At 35.0% G+C, this 17,372-nt stretch overlaps 1 protein-coding gene across 1 annotated transcript in view; it reads left to right on the top strand.

Annotated features, from left to right (window-relative positions):
• The first annotated feature begins 321 nt into the window (after window positions 1-321).
• LOC129951650 (kinesin heavy chain) overlaps window positions 322-17,372 on the top strand; it is a 28,471-nt gene continuing 11,420 nt past the window's right edge. Inside the window, exons 1-2 of the mRNA XM_056063898.1 lie at window positions 322-412; window positions 1,056-1,347. Of these exons, the coding sequence (XP_055919873.1) occupies window positions 1,201-1,347 (147 nt within the window). The 5' untranslated portion in view covers window positions 322-412; window positions 1,056-1,200. The remainder of the gene's footprint in view (window positions 413-1,055; window positions 1,348-17,372) is intronic.

Raw genomic sequence — 17,372 nt, 5'->3', positions numbered from 1 at the left:
TTCGACCCGTTCTTATTTATTGATTATTTAAGAACGGAAGACTTTAATAAATCAAAACTATATACAGTGACAAAGATTTAACACTTATTAAATTATTGGCTAATTTTTACTAAGATCTACCTTTCTTCAAATTTGCAGATGGAAATAAATGTAAATCAAGCAAAAATCAAAAATAAAATAATTCAGTGACATAGACTCATTGTGTGAATGCCAACATCCAAATAGCCTCAAACGCATCCATTTTCGTTCTCTCTCATACTTTTCTCTCAAAATTCAACCATCTGGCAATACTTCTTACGTCACTCACTCACTACGAATCAAGTTAAAAAAGCAATTCTAAAAACTATTTCGCAAAAGACCAGCGCTGAGTGCGAAGGAAAAAGCTACTCACTCGTCTTCTGTCTTGTAAATTGTAATAAAATAATACACAAAATAAATAAAAAATTGCAAATTCAAGTGCTTTATTATTACACCTTTTCTAATCTCATTAAAATAAATATCTAGATAAATAATTGATTCCGAATTTATTCCAATTGAATCGAATTTCAACCAATTCGATTTTTAAAAGAAAATTTATCGATTAGTTTCTGTTCGGTTCGGTTTTCAGAAGTAGTTTGTCTCTTTTTGTTCTGTTGTTTTTCGTGTGAAAGTTCTATATATCGGTTTCACGGTGTTGTTTTGCTTGCTCTTAAAAGAGCGAGACAAACCCAATTTTTAGGCCAAAAAACATACTTTTTGCCGTTTTTCCTCTTTTATATTTTTTCAATTTTTCCTTTAGGTTTCCCATTCGTAAAATATCGGTCGTAGTGTTTTTCTTTTGTCGTGGCTCGTGTGTTCTCTGTTCTTCTTTTCTCTCTGTACTCTGTCACTGTCAGTCGACGAAGAACGAAGAATCTAAGAAGAACGGAAAAAGGCAAACGAAAACGAGAAATTTTTATAAAAATTTTCTTTTCGGTTTTCGCCTTCGCGACGTCCGTCGTCCCTCTTTTGCTTCACAAACAAAGGAAAAATCGAAAAAATCAATCAATTATCCTTGTTCTGTAATTTTGTTCCAGTGTTCCAGACAAATCCATACAAAATAAAGAACTACGATTCGTGGTCGTTAGAACGTTTAGAATTAGAAGAGAATAATTTGTGTTCTTTAACAAGAAAAAACAAAAATAAAATTCCAAGTAAAATTTATTTGCGTCGAGTGTCGAAATGTCTGCCGAACGGGAAATCCCTGCGGAGGACAGCATCAGGGTGGTGTGTCGTTTCCGACCGCTCAACGACAGCGAGGAAAAAGCTGGATCCAAGTTCGTCGTGAAGTTTCCCAATAGCACCGAAGAAAATTGCATTTCTATTGCTGTAAGTATTTTAATCTAATCTTTTTCTGTCTGTACGTATGTCCATTTGTTCGATTCAAGTATCTCCAATCTCCATTGATTGTTGGTTAGGCTATTTTGCATGTGCAAAAATAATAAGACTGAGAGAAAAAGATTTTTCTTCTTCCCCCGCCCAGCCCAAGTTTTTGTATGACAAGTGAATGAGTCATCATCCCCGCAAAACCGCAAATTAGAGAAAATTTACTAAATTACGTCTGCCACTGCCACACGGACTGCGTGATTGAGACACGGAGTCGCACATAGTTGCAATGAGAGGCAATTCCAATTCGATTTATTGTTGTCTACATAAATATATATTTTCTATATTCTCTGTGGGAATAAAACACACTTAATCATTTCTATATTTATGTAAAAACTCCACGTAAGTTCTTACTTAGCTTAAATGCTTAAAAATAGATCGATTACCTACTGATGGGCCCAGAGGCCGACTGATGTTGATTTGTATTTTGTGGGCTCTTGGTGGGTTTGGAATAGTGCTCATGCATCCGACTTTTCTTTCCTCCTTCTTCCAATTGTTTCCTTTCTTCTTCTCTTTGGATTCTATTTATATTGTGATCTCATTATGTTTCATTTGTTTTCTGGAACAACGGAAGACGTTTAGTCATATTTTTATAACGATTTCACAAATAGTAATTGCTGTACTATATATTTTGCATATTAAAACTATTCAGAAAGTCTAACTGACTGTCGTCAGCTGCGTCACCAATTAGAAGATCTAGTTTATCTAGAGTAATAAATGTGCATTATTGTTGTTTCTATTTCCAATAAGAAGCTACTACGACGTTTTGAATATATTTCCATTTTTCTTTTTGTTTATTAATATACACAAAAAATTCCTGGCACTGAACTGGAGTGGATACAAAACTTTAGGAAGGAACTAAAACAAATGTCTACTTCTACCTCTACCTGTAAAACATCAAGAGGAAGGTACTTTAGAATGTCATGTCCTCTTTGTTCACTCGAATCTGACGAACGATGACTCTAGACTCTAGAGAGATTCTTTTCTTTTCTTCATGCCTACATAATGATTGTATCTGCAGAGAAAAGAAGAAGGAAAAAATATTATGTGAAGTCGGCATTTTTGTGTAAGCAACTTAATAAAAGTAGGTAGTTTTTTTATCTTTTTGCTTGCATTGAGAAGCACTGCAGCAGTATCAGCGGCAGCTACGCTAGCGGTAGACAATTGTGGTAGATTTAATTTAGCGTAGATAAAGCAAGAACACACACTTCAATATCTAGATGTGTATCTCAAGGAAATACTTACCAACCTATTGTATGCATTATTCTCTGATTTTGTGTGTTGTTAAAAGAAGTAGTAATCTATATAGCTTACTTAGGTCTTTGTCCAAAGCTCTTTTCAATCGACCTTGTGTTTACTTTAATTTTGTCTCGAGTTTTTTTCTTCATTTTATCTTACAAAATATTTGAGTTACACGATATTAGAAGCAGAGTAATTTGGAAGTAACTACCTGGATATGCAGGTTCAATAATAATCAATGCTATTAGTCTTGAAATACGTATAAAGTTACTAAAACAACGAAATAAGGGTAATAATATACTTATAACAACTTGAAACTTTATGTAGGTACCTATAACTTCATGCAATATTTATCTAACCAAAGTTAAGTTTATTTCTAATTCAAAAGCTTTCAAAGCAATTGCATGCCTCACTTCATTAAGGACGACATTTTTGTTACTGAAAAAGAAACACATCAGTTTTTCTGTGGCGCTTTATATGGTTCTGATTTTTTAAGAGCTCGAGAACTTTAAATAATAGGTATAAGAAGACAGAAATTTTGAAATTCCTATTAGTTTTAAGTCCATTGAACCAACCAAAAAGTTCTTATCTTTGTGTATGGCGTTATTTTTGACTTAAATAATCGCTTCCAATGCTTCAAGAGGTAGTACCCGTGGCATGATGGTTAGTGCGTTGGACTGTCATGCAAAGGGTCTTGGGTTCAATCACTGCCTATGCCAACTTAATTTAAAAAAAAAATAATTTTCTCGGGTACTGCCTCTTGCGAGGAATTGACAAATCCGTTCGGATTCGGCCTAAAATTGTAGGTCCCTTCCATTCCTGACAACAGTACTCGCACACTGGAATGGTTGATATTTGTAAGTCACTAGGCCCTGGTTCCCAACGGACTGTTGCGCCACCCAATTTAATTTAATGCTTCAAGAGTTGTCAGTTTGTTGGCATAAACCAATGGCTTAACATAGCCCGTCAAAATTAATCGAAAGGCATTTATTCGCACAAACGAGAGACCCAGTTTACACTACCACTTGTGGAAATAAAGTTGTTACCAACATTATTTTCCATTAAATTGATGCTAAAGCAGATTGTGACGCTTTGCGCCGTCTTGTGGCAACCAAATGTGGTCGATTTATAGTTGATTAAATTTTAGGAAAAAAACAATCGAGTCAGCATGCCTCGATAGCGATCGTCATTACCATAACGGCAGTTTTTTCCACATATCCGATAAAAACAAGGATCGATATTGCTTCTCAAGCATCTAAAACAAATCTCTATAAAACAATGTTTTATTGAGCATCTGTTCGGTTGCTCTTGCATTAAATGTATGAAGCTTTATTTCTGTCAGAATAACATCCTAATTGCTGAAATAATTTCCACGCCATTTTATTTATAAACAAGTTAGACTTATTTTAAAAAGGCATTTATTAGAGAAAGAACTATAGCCATTATAGAAGTAATGCTCGCAGCACTCCACTTCAATAGATAGAATTATCGGCAATGACCCCAGAGCATATCACTCCACCGTCTACATAAATCAAATAAGCTGATTTCGTTCTTTTCATGTGAGTACCCATTGAGATGTGACCTGCTAGAGTAACAATCAATAAAGGTAGTTAAGACCTGGTTAGTTGTAAAGAGTCTTTTTTTGGGCCATACATTTCCCGAAACCCAGCAAGGTTCAGGAGCCGACCATATGCTACTTGCAGTTTATTTCTTGGTACTCTAGCGACATATAAATCATTGTTTCAGTTGGATTCTGTTGTCAATTTATCTCCTCTCTTATTTTCGTCAAACGGAGGTTAAAAATGTCGGCTTCGCTGAGTACACGTAGATCCCAAAGCCTAGTGGCATAAAAGTCTCAATCATTGTTATATGCGAGTAATGACAAAGATGGAAGGAACCATACTAAATTTTGTTTTACGGAATCCAATAGTATAACTTCATAAGCTTTCTTTTCATGATTAAAACGGTGCACTTATTTTTTTTCTACGCCTGAACATCTGGTGATGTTAAGATGAAACAAACAATTTTCATTAAAAAGGTTCTGGAATACCTAAACAAAATGAATGATTTTTGCATAAGAACATAATAAAATAATTAAATATAACATATCAACTGAAAAGTCTCGTGCCAAACAAATAAACACATTTTTGTTTATACTTAGCTATTTTCATCAAGAATAACAGAAACACAATCCTTCCAATGGAGTACGATTTATCTTTTGCCTCAAAATAGGTCTCGATTTCAGCGGCAAACTCTTTATTCAAGCGAACATTTCTTACCGGCAATATTTAAAAATGGTTAAAAACTGCCTACAATCATCAACACGTTATTGTTTGAACGTGGTGAACAATGAAAAAAAGCAGCACGTTTGAAGTCAGCAAACAAGCGGTTGTTTCTGATGGAGTGTAGCCACAATTGCTTCGCTTGAGCGGTATTTTTTCCAAACAGAAAAAGTTCAAGGTGGGTTTGAATATTACAACAACAACTTTAAGGCTTTGTAAGCTACTTGGTCAAGGTTCGAATCTCAGTGACTTTATAAAAGTTTTTCTATAATATGAACGAACCAAAGATTTAGTCCTACAAACAAAGGAATCTGGTGGCACCATTAAAACAAGTTGTTGTAATATTTAAACCCTACTAATGTTCTAGGCAAAACCCTGGTCATTGCTTACATGTTACTTCAAGCAAAGGTTCAAATTCAATCATCACAGAATTCCACCAAATAGAATAGAATCATGCAATTTTAACAATTGTCTAAAAAAGAGGTAAATACTACGTCCTAGGCTCTTAACGGCTCAGCTCATTTTTTATATTCCTAATAATAAAAGACACTTTTCAAATGTTTGCCTTCTTTTGCTTTAGGTATGTGTCTCGACATATGACATTCAATGTCAGCTTTAAAGAGATTTAAAAATCCCAGACTTAAAATCTATAAGAACATTCATAAACTTCGAGGGGGAAAGTTCCACTAGGTTATGAATAAGCTCAAGCCAAGTTAAGTTCAAACCCCTTCCATAATTGCAGGCTACATGACAAACCGAAACAAACAAAATATAATTTTGTTTACATGGCACAAATGAGCAAAGGAATTGGCATCCATATTTTTAGAATACATAAAAGTTCTCAGGAAAGTCTTACTTCTCAAGTTGGATCCTTACTTCACCATAGAAATACTTAATTTTAACAAAAATTCCCCACTACTTTCCAACACAAGGTCCACAACCCTAGAGATCGTGTTCTTAACCGAGAGAAAAAAAGTAAGAGTAAGAGAAAAATATTTCAGCGTTCTCCATTACCATAGAAAATCACTAAAAAGTAACTGAAACAAATTTCCATTCTTTTTTTGTAAGCGTCTAGTAGCTCTATTCAGAAACGACATATTTGTAGGAAAATGACTATCAAATTTTTCTAGTGACAGCTTTTTAGGTATCAATTTGACTATAACCTTGCACAAATCAAATTCGATTATTTCGACTGTCAACAATCACCTTAGCCGATTCCACCCCAGGTTTAAACAAATATATTAAGACTGAGCTGCATTTGAAAATAAATTTCAGCAAGAATTGGATCTGGAAAATATTTCACTCGTATTATTAGGAACACATTGAATGAATCTACTGCGAAAGAACGTAGACCAACTGAAAGGACCTTATTCTGATAATGTTAATTAATAGACTTGAGATCCGACAGTTCAAATATCCACTCCTAAATCCAGAACTGTTTGAATATCTGGATAACCAAAGTATTAGAACTCCTGGTTTCTAGGTGACTTGTTACTTCAAACTAAACAACTGTAAAATACAAAATTAATTAAACTCATAGACCCATAACTTAATTTATTAAAAGATATAAACCTCAAGCCAGACGATAGTTTTCTCCCAAATATCTAAAAAGCTTTTGTTAATATGCAACAGTCATGTTATTGTTTTTTTCCATTTTATACTTATTGCTTTCACCCAAAACCGAAAACTGAAATGAACAAAAAGAAAAGGATGAAATCAATATTTTATTATTAAATCGTGCGTTTTATATGGTAATCACATAAAATCAAATAATAAAAAATATCTAAGACCACGGAAGTTAAATAATTTTATTGATTGCCAAACGAAAAACCTTTTCATCATGTCATTGAAAAAGAGTGTGTTTTTTTTTTGATGATTCGCTTTGAACAAAACTTCTTTTTCTTCATCGAAATGTTTCATGTTTCTTTTTATTTTATTGAATTAATAAAAACAATTCAGCACATTAAAAAAAAAGCAACAGAAGATTCAGTAGAAATGATAACATTGAAAACACCTCTGCTTCATAATGTATGACATCATACCTACACTCTAAGCAATCAGTGAGTGAGCCAGTGAGAAGATTTTGTGTGTTTTTGTATTTCTATTCTCTTACTCAATTTTGAAACTCAATTGTGAAAGGCAATTATTTAGCTGAAGTTTATCACAAAGTTCAAAACAAAGTGTTGCTACTCGTAAGTCGTAACGTAGGTATCTTCCTTTTATTATATTTCCCTCACAACAATAACTGGTTCTAACTATATCTAAGTTAGTCAGTCAGTTGGCGAAGAACGACGACGACAACGGTGGGGATAATGTTGACCCAACAATTTAACCAAAAGACAAAATAAAAACAATTCCAAAAATTGTTCTTTATTTTTGGCATTTTGTTGTTCCAACCTTCCTACGGAGGGAAACATTATGACAGAAACTGAAACTGGTTTTCTTTTGCATGGAAGGTAATTTACTTGAAAAGTCTAAGTAAAGCCATGTGCTGCTGGCTGCATCTACCCACAAAGCAGTGGAGTGTTCCGAAACAGGAGAGAGGGAGTGATTGTCATGGAAATGCACATTCAAGCGAAACGACCTATGAACGAGAGACGCACATTGCATCTGATTGTTAACGAATATTCATATTAACAGGCGCACAGTTTTTTTTTATTAATGTCGATAATAACTCTAAGCTGATGACTAGTGACGCCTACACTCGTCGCAGCGGCGGCTGGCATGACACTGCTCTGAGGCGGCGGCGTGAAATAACAAATTTCACACTTTTAAACATTTTCTACTCTCGTCTGATATGATTCCAGTTAATAAAAATATGAATAAGCACATTTTTGAGGTTATTTTTTTGTACATACAATATACATGGTTAATTGATTCTGAGCCATCTTTTGGAGAACTTATAAATAAATAAAAGTACATTCGATGATTAAAAGCACACAAAATGTGTTTGAATTATTTTAAATAATTAGTCAAACCAAAAATACTTTGCATCGATTAAATAAGCTCGTTCTCTTGTCAAAGTGAATGAAGTTATATAAATGATATTATTCATAGCACTTGATCTAATTTAATTGGCATTTACATGAGAGTTTTTTCTTTACTTCACAACTTTGCTTTGCTTAAGTTGGGTTGAGGTAGACAAATATATATAAATATGTACAGTTGAGGTCATATAATGAAGCTAAAGTCATTTGAGTTATCGTTTTTAGTTAAAAATTAAGTTTTTTAAGGAAAATTACATTTTTCAAGTAATGCAATTCTTTTTTTTAATTATATAACAAATAATTAACCCTTTAAAAGAGTGAATAAACCTCGAATTGGAGGTCGCAAAGACGAAAGTGGAAACATCATAGTAGAACTGCACAATCAATGCCGAGTAGACGGAAGGATCTCTTCTGCAGACGATGAACCGAATGTCGCTATCAGTCAGTGGAAAGGATAATTTCTCTCGTTGCAGATGACTTAAGCCAACAATCCCTTATTCCCGAATTATACTGTTTTTTAGACTTTGATAACTTCGACGACGAACCGAATTCCGCTGTCAGGCAGGATAGTCCATTCAACATAGACGACAAAAGATAATAATTCCGTCCTCCCGACTTAGATGAAGTAAAGATTGCCATATCTAAGCTGAAATCTGATAAAGCCGCTGCAGCGGATGGCTTGAATGCCGAGCTCTTTAAAGCAGCTGGAGATAAGTTGGTCAGGAGCATGCACCAACTTATCTGTAAGAAATGACTGATACTGAAAAAGGAGACCCTCTAAACTGAACCAACTATAGAGGAATCAGTCTACTTAACATTGTCTATAAAATCTTCTCTGCCGTAAAACCAAGAACACCAAATCGACACCCACCATCTTTTCATCTATTTCAAGGCCGCATATGACAGCATCTACAGGGACGAGCTGTATAGAGCCATGTCTAGTTTTGGCATCCCTGCCAAGCTCGTCTGTTTGTGCAGGTCATCATGGAAAATTCACGCTGCTCCATAAAGGTTGGAAACAACTTAACAGAACGCTGTGATGCGCTGTCATGCGTTTTTTTAACATCGTGCTTGAAAGAACAGTTTAGAGCTCACACGTCAACTCTATAGGCACTATCTTTCAAAAGTCTGTCCAATTACTAGCATATGCTGATGACATTGACATAATCGGAAGAACTCAGCGTGATGTCAATGCGGCTTTCGTAAGTATTGTAGCAGAGGCGGTAAAAATGGTTTTAACGGTTATTGAGGGCAAAACAAAGTACATGCTGTCGTCAAGAAAGGACCTACAACACCGACGTCTTGTTCAAAACGTCACCATCGACAGACGTAATATTGAGGTAGTTAAGGACTTCGTCTACCTAGGCTCCGCTGTAAAGGCAGAAATCAACACCAGCGCTGAGATCAAACGCAGAATAACTCACCAAAAAAGTCCACAGTTGATCAAATATTTACATTGTCACACACACAGCGTTTTAATCGTCAACGTTCGTCATCGAAAGAACTAAACAGAGGCATGTCTAGTTTAGGCCTCCCTACCAAACTCGTCCGTTTGCTTGATAAATGTTGGAAACTACTCAAAGCGAACCTTTTAATGTAAAAAAGGCTCTATACAAGATAATGTACAGTAATGTGATTTGATTAACATCGCCCCCTGTGTGCATGAACTTTGACAAAAGCCGATGAAAGCGCCTAGAGTTGTTTCGAGAGAAATATGATTAGGCAGTAATTAGAGAAAAAGATGGAACGATTGTAGACCTAGCTGGGCCACTTAGACAGCGTGTAAATGAATAAGGTCGATCTAGTTTGATAAAATTTCGTAAGAAAGTGAGAAATTCTTCCTCGGTTCCTAAGCTGGTTGGCAATGACACTCCTTTTGTTAGCTCTTTAGATAAAGCTAATCTCTTTGATTGGCAGTTCGCCGCCAATTCAACTTTGTCATTGATTGTTATAACTGCGCCTATACTTGAGTGCGTTAGTGATTCTCTACCAACAATCTTTTTTTAGCACTCGTACTGTGAAAAAAAGTCCTAAGAGATCTTAACGCATGAAGATCCGCTTGTCCTGTTGGTATCTCCGCTATTGTTCTCTAGACGTATACTTCAACACTGCCCATCCCAACAAAAAAACAAATCTTCTTCACACTTTAATTACCGGCTCATTGCACTTACTTCCCTTTTTTCCAATGTCATGAAAACTGGTGATCTCTTGGTTCGTCTCATTAAACAGTGGAGCAAATCTTTAAATCGTTTTGGAGAAATTAAGATTATTTTACTTGATATTTCAAAAGCCTTTGATGGGGTTTGGTATTAGAATCCTTTATCGAAAAGGCGTGATTTCGGTTTTCATGAATCCCTCCTTCATTGCATTAGTAATTAATTTTCGAATCGTTCAATACAAGTTGAATTGGATGGATTCAAGTCTGAAAACCACAAAATAAATGCTGGTACGCCCCAGGGCTCTGTTCTATCTCCAACACTCTTTTTCATTTTTATCAATGATCTCCTGTCTGCACCTTCTAATCCAATACATTGTTTCGCTGACGATAGGAGCCTTAGCTTTCATATTCGTTTTCAGACTCACATCCCTTTTCTTCGGATGTTGAACTGCAACGACAAAATATGATAAACTCATTAAATTCCGACCTAAACAGCATTTGAAATGGGGAATAAAAACCCGCGTGGAATTGAATGCTTCGAAAACCCAAAGCGAGATTATCCCCCCTTGCCACTCGGTATCTTATCACCAACAACCTTTTGTAGCACGATTGCGTACGCGATATCGCCAAAAATGCCGCAAGATATTTGGGTTTCCTAAGGCGATGCAAGAAGTTTGTCTTCCCCTCTAATCTGGCTATCATCTACAAGACTTACTTTGGGCCGATGTAACTTACTTAAGCCTCTTGGACAGTTTTGAACGTGGAGCATTGAAATTGATTGGAGATGATATCATCGTTGAATCATTTACGTTTTTACCGTTATTTTATGCTCTAGAAAAATAGCCAATTGCATTCCTCCTTTCCTTTGGTTTGTACCGGTATTTCTACATGGTAGTCATTGATTTTGGGACCTAAATTTGACCGATGCGATGCCAAGAAGGGATCCACTTCTATTCTCAGCAAAAATAGTTGTATGCAGCTTAATTCGTTATAAGTCCTGAAAAGTGTTATTATTTGATAGTGTATTCCTAAATTTACTGTAAAAAAATCTAAGATCGGGGTTACCTTAACAAGGTTTGGAATTTCCAGATGGTTTTTTTGGCACATTGAGTTCAGCTTTCATTTTCGCCCATGTTTGTTCGTTTTGTGGCTTAATTATGTAAGAATGACCACCACTGTAGGTACTATTTTGTCCCAACACACAAAAATCTATTTTTAAATAAGTTTATTTTCATTATGTTGTGTTAATGAGCAGTTACAAAAAAAAATTAAAAACTTCAATCTCTCTCTGCTTGATGAACCTTGGAGGAGGTCTTTTAGTGTACCTGATACAAAGGTAAACGTTTTATAATTTACACACCAAGCCCGCCCGTGAACACTTTTACTCTCTCTCTTGTTGCCTATTTATTGTGTTAAGCTTTCACCTTGATGGTTTTATTTTCTACTATTATACAAACAATTTGGTTCACCTCTTAATGGTACTTTGGGGCGCAAGTTATTAAATTTTTATATTCATTTCCACCAACTTTAAGGATATAAGAAGAAAAAAGCAAAAAGCAGGAAATGCGTAGGTGTTAAAATGAAACGAAATGAAACAAAATAATAATAATGTTTCATTCAAGCTTCATAAGAAAAATCGATAGGGAAATGTATTTCAGTTGTTAATATTTAACTTTTATTATGTTGGGTATGTTTGTTTTTTCTTGTTTTTTTTTTTTTGGGAAGTGTTTTTGTATTGAGGTTGAGCATATATTTGCATATTTTTGAAGATGAAACACGTGTTGTTGAAGTATGTACTAAAATGGCAGAACGAAGGAACAACATATTGCTTAAATTTAACCATATTGCATAAGCACTAAGTAGCTACATATGTTTATATCACATTTTAAACATAAGATTTATTTTACTTTGTATGGTGCTTATAATTTGAAAAGGTTCTGATGCGATTTCAATCAAATTTCAAGAAATTTTCTAAGAGAATTTAAGACATGTTTATTTAATTTTAAAAAGTAAATTTTGCTATTTCCAATGAAAAAATGCATACGGTTGCAGTATCCTTTTCATAAAGTTTCCTATTATCACAACCAATCGATTTGCGAGCATCTGTATAATCTTAATCTTTCATGTGACTCAAACAAAAAGTCACAAAATGTAATATGACAAGATTTCGCCGGCCATTTGTGAGCACCATCGTCTTCTTATAAATAAATATCGTCTACATCAATATCTTTCATCAAATTTCAACAAGTGTGAAAAGAGAAGCAGAAGTCGTGGGGCTGAAAATTAATTCCGGCAAAACAAAATTGATCAGCCTCGGAACCCGACAATCCTATGAAATAAATATTGTCCGGTGGAAAAAGTGGAGAGCTTTCAATATCTTGAAATTATCGTCTCCATCGAAAGCGAAACCGAACAAGACATCATCTGCCGCATCGGCAAAGAAAAATCGGCGTTCGGTATACTGTCGAAAATTTGGAGGAATAACTCTTATCAGCATAAAAACAAAGCTACGACTGTTTTTGCCCAAATGTTAAATCTGTGCTTCTTTATGGGTGCAGCACCTGGAAGATTACTTCAGCCATTACAAGAAAGCTGCAAACCTTCGTGAACAGATGTCTTCGCAACATCCTAACAATTTTCTGGCCCAACCGAATATCCAATGAGGTTCTATATAGAAAGACAGGTCAGGAACATATAGACCCTATTATACGTAAGTGGCAATGGATTGGACATACGATTCGAGCAGATAATGAATGCATTGCAGGCCAAGCAATGCAGTGGAATCCGCTCACACAAGAAGGAAGAAGAGATGGACGATCGAGAAGCAGCACAGTCGATCAGGAATCAGCGTCACTAGCCAAGATTTGGAGGCTGCAACACATCTCCGGAAACCGCACATGATGGCGCGTAGGTGTAGTAGAAAGCAGTTCCCAACGGACTTAATAGGTCTGAGGACCTAAGTAAACCATAAGTACACCAATATCTTCCGATTTCGGCCATAAAAAGTCAGTTATAATAGCCTGCATAGTTGCGCCAGCGCCTCATTTCCGAAAACCCCACAAACAATGACATGTGAAGATGATTTTTAACAAATTATTTTTGAACTTTCCAAGCCTCCGAAGCGACTCATTGTTCTTATCAATTATCCGAGCCTCAGGGCTAAAAATGGGTTCATCAGTAATGATGATTTTTAAAAATGCAGATTATTTTGATATATTTCAAGGATCTAATCAGCGAAGTTATGACGTTCCTAGTGATGGAAAGCCTTAAGGCTTAAGGTATTTAGCTATCTGAGCTTTAAAGGTGTTTAAATTTTGAGAACTTAGACTGCAAAAATTTGCATAATTTTTTTTAGTAAGTTTTAAAAATTTCAATACGTTCTAAAAGCTTTTATCAATAATTAAATAAGTATTTATCTGCTAAATTGATACAAAATGACAGCTTCAAAAGTAGCAAATGCTCAATATCGGGCTATTCAAAAAGGCACCTCTTATTGGAAGACCGTGATATTTTTAATCACTTAAATAACTTCCTTCTCCCGAATTTAACTAACTTCTTCTTGGGATATGAAACTCGGGCAGTAATCTTTTAATTTGTCTTTGTCTAATAAGTTCGTAAATCACTATCCGCATGTTTTGTCCATTCATTGACATTATTGAAAAAAAAAATTGTCAATTTAATGTCAAATTCTTTTAATAGTTTTGCCGTATTAGCAAATGCAGACACCATCTTAGGTATCTCCTATTTCAGATATATCTCTTGTAAATAAAAGGTATAAAATCGGATCTAGAACACTACCCTGTGGTACTCCATACATTATTCTTTGAAAACTCGTTTTCATGTTAAAGGTCCGCCATCTAACGTTTTTTTTTGTCAACTTATTCTTATTTCGTGAATGGTAACACTTAGCTCAGGTCTGATTTGACAGATAATTTATCCTTCCGCTGAACGAATATCCTCATCGATAAACCAAAGCGTGAAAATACAAAAACAGTGCATTATAACCGAGAATGTTGCTGCTGTGGCAGACAGTGTGCGTGAAGCGCCACCAACATCAATTCTCAGTTGTTCTCAACAATTGAACGAATTTTGCATAAAGTCCTTGGTATGACGCCATACAAAGTCCAATTGGTTCAGGAGTTGAAGCCAACTTCGCTTCGCTATGTGGACCTTCGATCGACTTAGAGAAGACGCCGATTTTGCCAAAAAAATAACATCTTTTTAATTGAAGCTCATTTTCATCTTGGCGAGTATGTAAACAATCAAAATTGTCGCATTTGGTGCACAGAAAACCCGCACGAATACATTGAAAATCCGATACACCCAAAACGAGTCGCTGTTTGGTGCGGATTCTGGTCCAGAGGAATAATTGAGCCATTTTTCTTTAAAAATAGGCAAGGAGTGGCCGTTACAGTCAATGGCGTTATCGTTATCCATTATGAAACGTGAGAGACTGATTATATAAATATTATCGTTTAGATCTCATCCAGGTAGAATTGTCTTAGGTTTTTTTTGCGATTTTGAGATAGAGCAGGGCATGTAAAGACTTGGTGAAGAACTGTTTCCTCTTCTTCCTCATCCCTACAGCTTCTGCAATAGTCATTTTAAAATACAAAATGCATTACGTGCTTTCCTTTTAGACAGTGTCCGGTTATGAAATAGCGAGCACCTTTAGCAGTTTAAACCTAGTGTAGCAATAATTTACATGTAGCGATTGGTATGCCAGCTTGGTTAACAAACAGAACATTCATATAGACTACGATGAAACCCTTACGTTCTTCAAGAAATACCACTTTATCTACAAAAAATAAATGTATGATGTGATCGCCACGTTACAATTACGTAATTTCTTTGATCAATAACAAGGACTTGAAATTAATTATTATCTATGCCAAGAAGCCAACGAATTTAAATAAGCTAAGGGAATTAAGCGATAACTTGAGAACGAGAGCGTTTCAGCCAAAACCGGTTGTGACCATATGAAACAAGAAAATACACAAATCTTTTTCAATAAAGTAAAAAAGATCCTGGTCAAGGTGAACAAATTATTTGAAAGTTTGTATTCAAATTATCCCACATCATTACATAACTTTTAAAAAGCTGAATATTTTCTTTCGATTTTAATTATAGACGATTATCTCTAAGGCCTTTAACCATGTTCTACAACTATTGCGTCTGAACTGTGCACATTTAAAATCTGTCGATTCTACAAAAAGTAGTACCTTACCGTCGTTTTAAATTTTGTTGCGCTCCCTTAAGCAGCACTAAATTACAAAGCAAAGTGCACTAGAAGCGCACTAGATTATTCAACAGGAAGCGTGATAAGTATGTCGATTAGACTCAATACGCAAACAAAACAACAATTATTATTAACAACCGTGTTCACTAGGCTAGGCACACCACTAGGTATCCAATTGACACGCTACCTTTGAATGTACATTGCACTGACAGATTTGCCATTAAAAAATATCCATTCATATGTACCCAACCCAAAAAACCATGCACAACATGTAAACTTTATTAAATATAAATTTCAAATTAAAAATCCAATTAAGTTTCACGAGGCGCTCCATAAAATTGCATAAGAAAAAATCCTTGAACTTTTGGTAAAGTGTCTTCCTAAATAATTTTGTTTTTGACAGGTTATAGCAACCTACCTACCTGTGAAGTCTCTCCTTTACGATAAAATATATCTCTCATTGCCAAGAAAAAGTTCAAAAAAGCCTAGTGCCAGGCCAAGTTTTTGTATGTATGGAAAGAGAGTGTGATATATATAATTATTATGCCATTCTGTGTGAAGCCTTATGAAATAAAAATATCCTCAGGCACCGTAGTTGTAGCCAATTAAACAAAATGCTAACAACGAACAATGAATATTCCTACTTAGGTACTGCTGCCGTCACACAACTGAGTAGAAGAAGCAGAAGAAGGGTGTTTATAAAGTCTAAATGTAGGTATGGCACTTCAAAGTAGTTTTATAGACGTTACAATTTACAAACGAATAATAACACTCAAATGCTTCTCCAAAGGTAGGTAAGATACACATATCCATGTGTTATGCTATCTCTTCCAGTGCGTTTATTAACAGTTTTTGAGTTTTGGGAAATTTTCATTAAAATGGTAAATGCCTGTGCATTTTGATGCACTTGGTTGCTTCGGGCTTCGACTTGCCTTCCTTAACGTAACATATCCCCTGTCGTCGTCGTCATAGTCATCGGTTGGACCGGCAATTCACAGTCAGACACTAAACAGAAGTTGGAAAATACATATATTTTAAAAAAAAAATAACGTGCTCTGGTTGAGTGATTTTAATGTTAAAAAATAAAAACAACTTCAACAAACACGAAATTATGTTATTTTTGTATTCTCCTATAGCTATATTAATGACGTTTAATTGTTATTGGTCAGTTCGTCTTTCTTTGGGTGCAAGCTTTTCATTAAAAGGTAAGGCGGTAGAGCCGCAGAGGAACTACCTCTACTCTCTAACTTAAGTAACATGAAAAGCATGAGTGGTTTTTTGCAACTAAACAACAGAAAAAATATATCACGTAAACTTCGTGCTCAGTTCAGTTTAGTTCAGTTCAGACAGCCAAGTGCCAATCCCAGATAATGACGTGTTAGATACAAGTACGAGTACCTGAATACCTTGCTGCCTATTACATCTTTTTGCAAAAGGCTGTTGAACTTATGGACTTTTTATTGAGTAGGTTGGAATTGGAATTCCTAGAAAATTGTTATCACATATGCAGTAAAAATCGATATCTATCGTTACATTATATCTAAATAATGTACAACAACATACATAGGTCAATCGGGGAAGGTATAAATATTAATGTCTAGTGTAGGTATGTAGGGTGTGTCCAAAGGGTAGAGATAATGTGTGCAGAGTCGCATATGGCAAAGATATAAGTAAATATTTAGTTTTACTATTTAAATAGGATTTATTTTATCATTATATAAAAAGAGACTTATAAATATAGTTCAGTCTTTTGTCTTTTGTGAATATGTTACCGTCATTGCCTAGATACACCTAACTGTAACTTGAAACCTGTAGGTTTGAAAATATATTTTAGATATTTCCATACCGTTGTGTTTTGTCGTTAGAAATACAAGTAACAAAAGGGGTGTTTAGCTGCCATTTAACTTACTTGACCTTATTGTCGTTCGTTCGAATACATAATTATTTTATTTCTATTTACAGTTTATATAATGGGTGTTTTTTTTATCTACATGACAGTTTGACAGTTGAGAAAGTCATACTCTATTGACATTTCTGTTTGCCAAGATCTTAAAATTATTCAT

The sequence above is a fragment of the Eupeodes corollae genome, chromosome 3 (genome assembly GCF_945859685.1).
Source record: "Eupeodes corollae chromosome 3, idEupCoro1.1, whole genome shotgun sequence".
Classification (NCBI taxonomy): domain Eukaryota; kingdom Metazoa; phylum Arthropoda; class Insecta; order Diptera; family Syrphidae; genus Eupeodes; species Eupeodes corollae.
The sequence above is the reverse complement of the archived record's forward strand: the minus strand, read 5'-3'. Positions and strand labels throughout refer to the sequence as shown.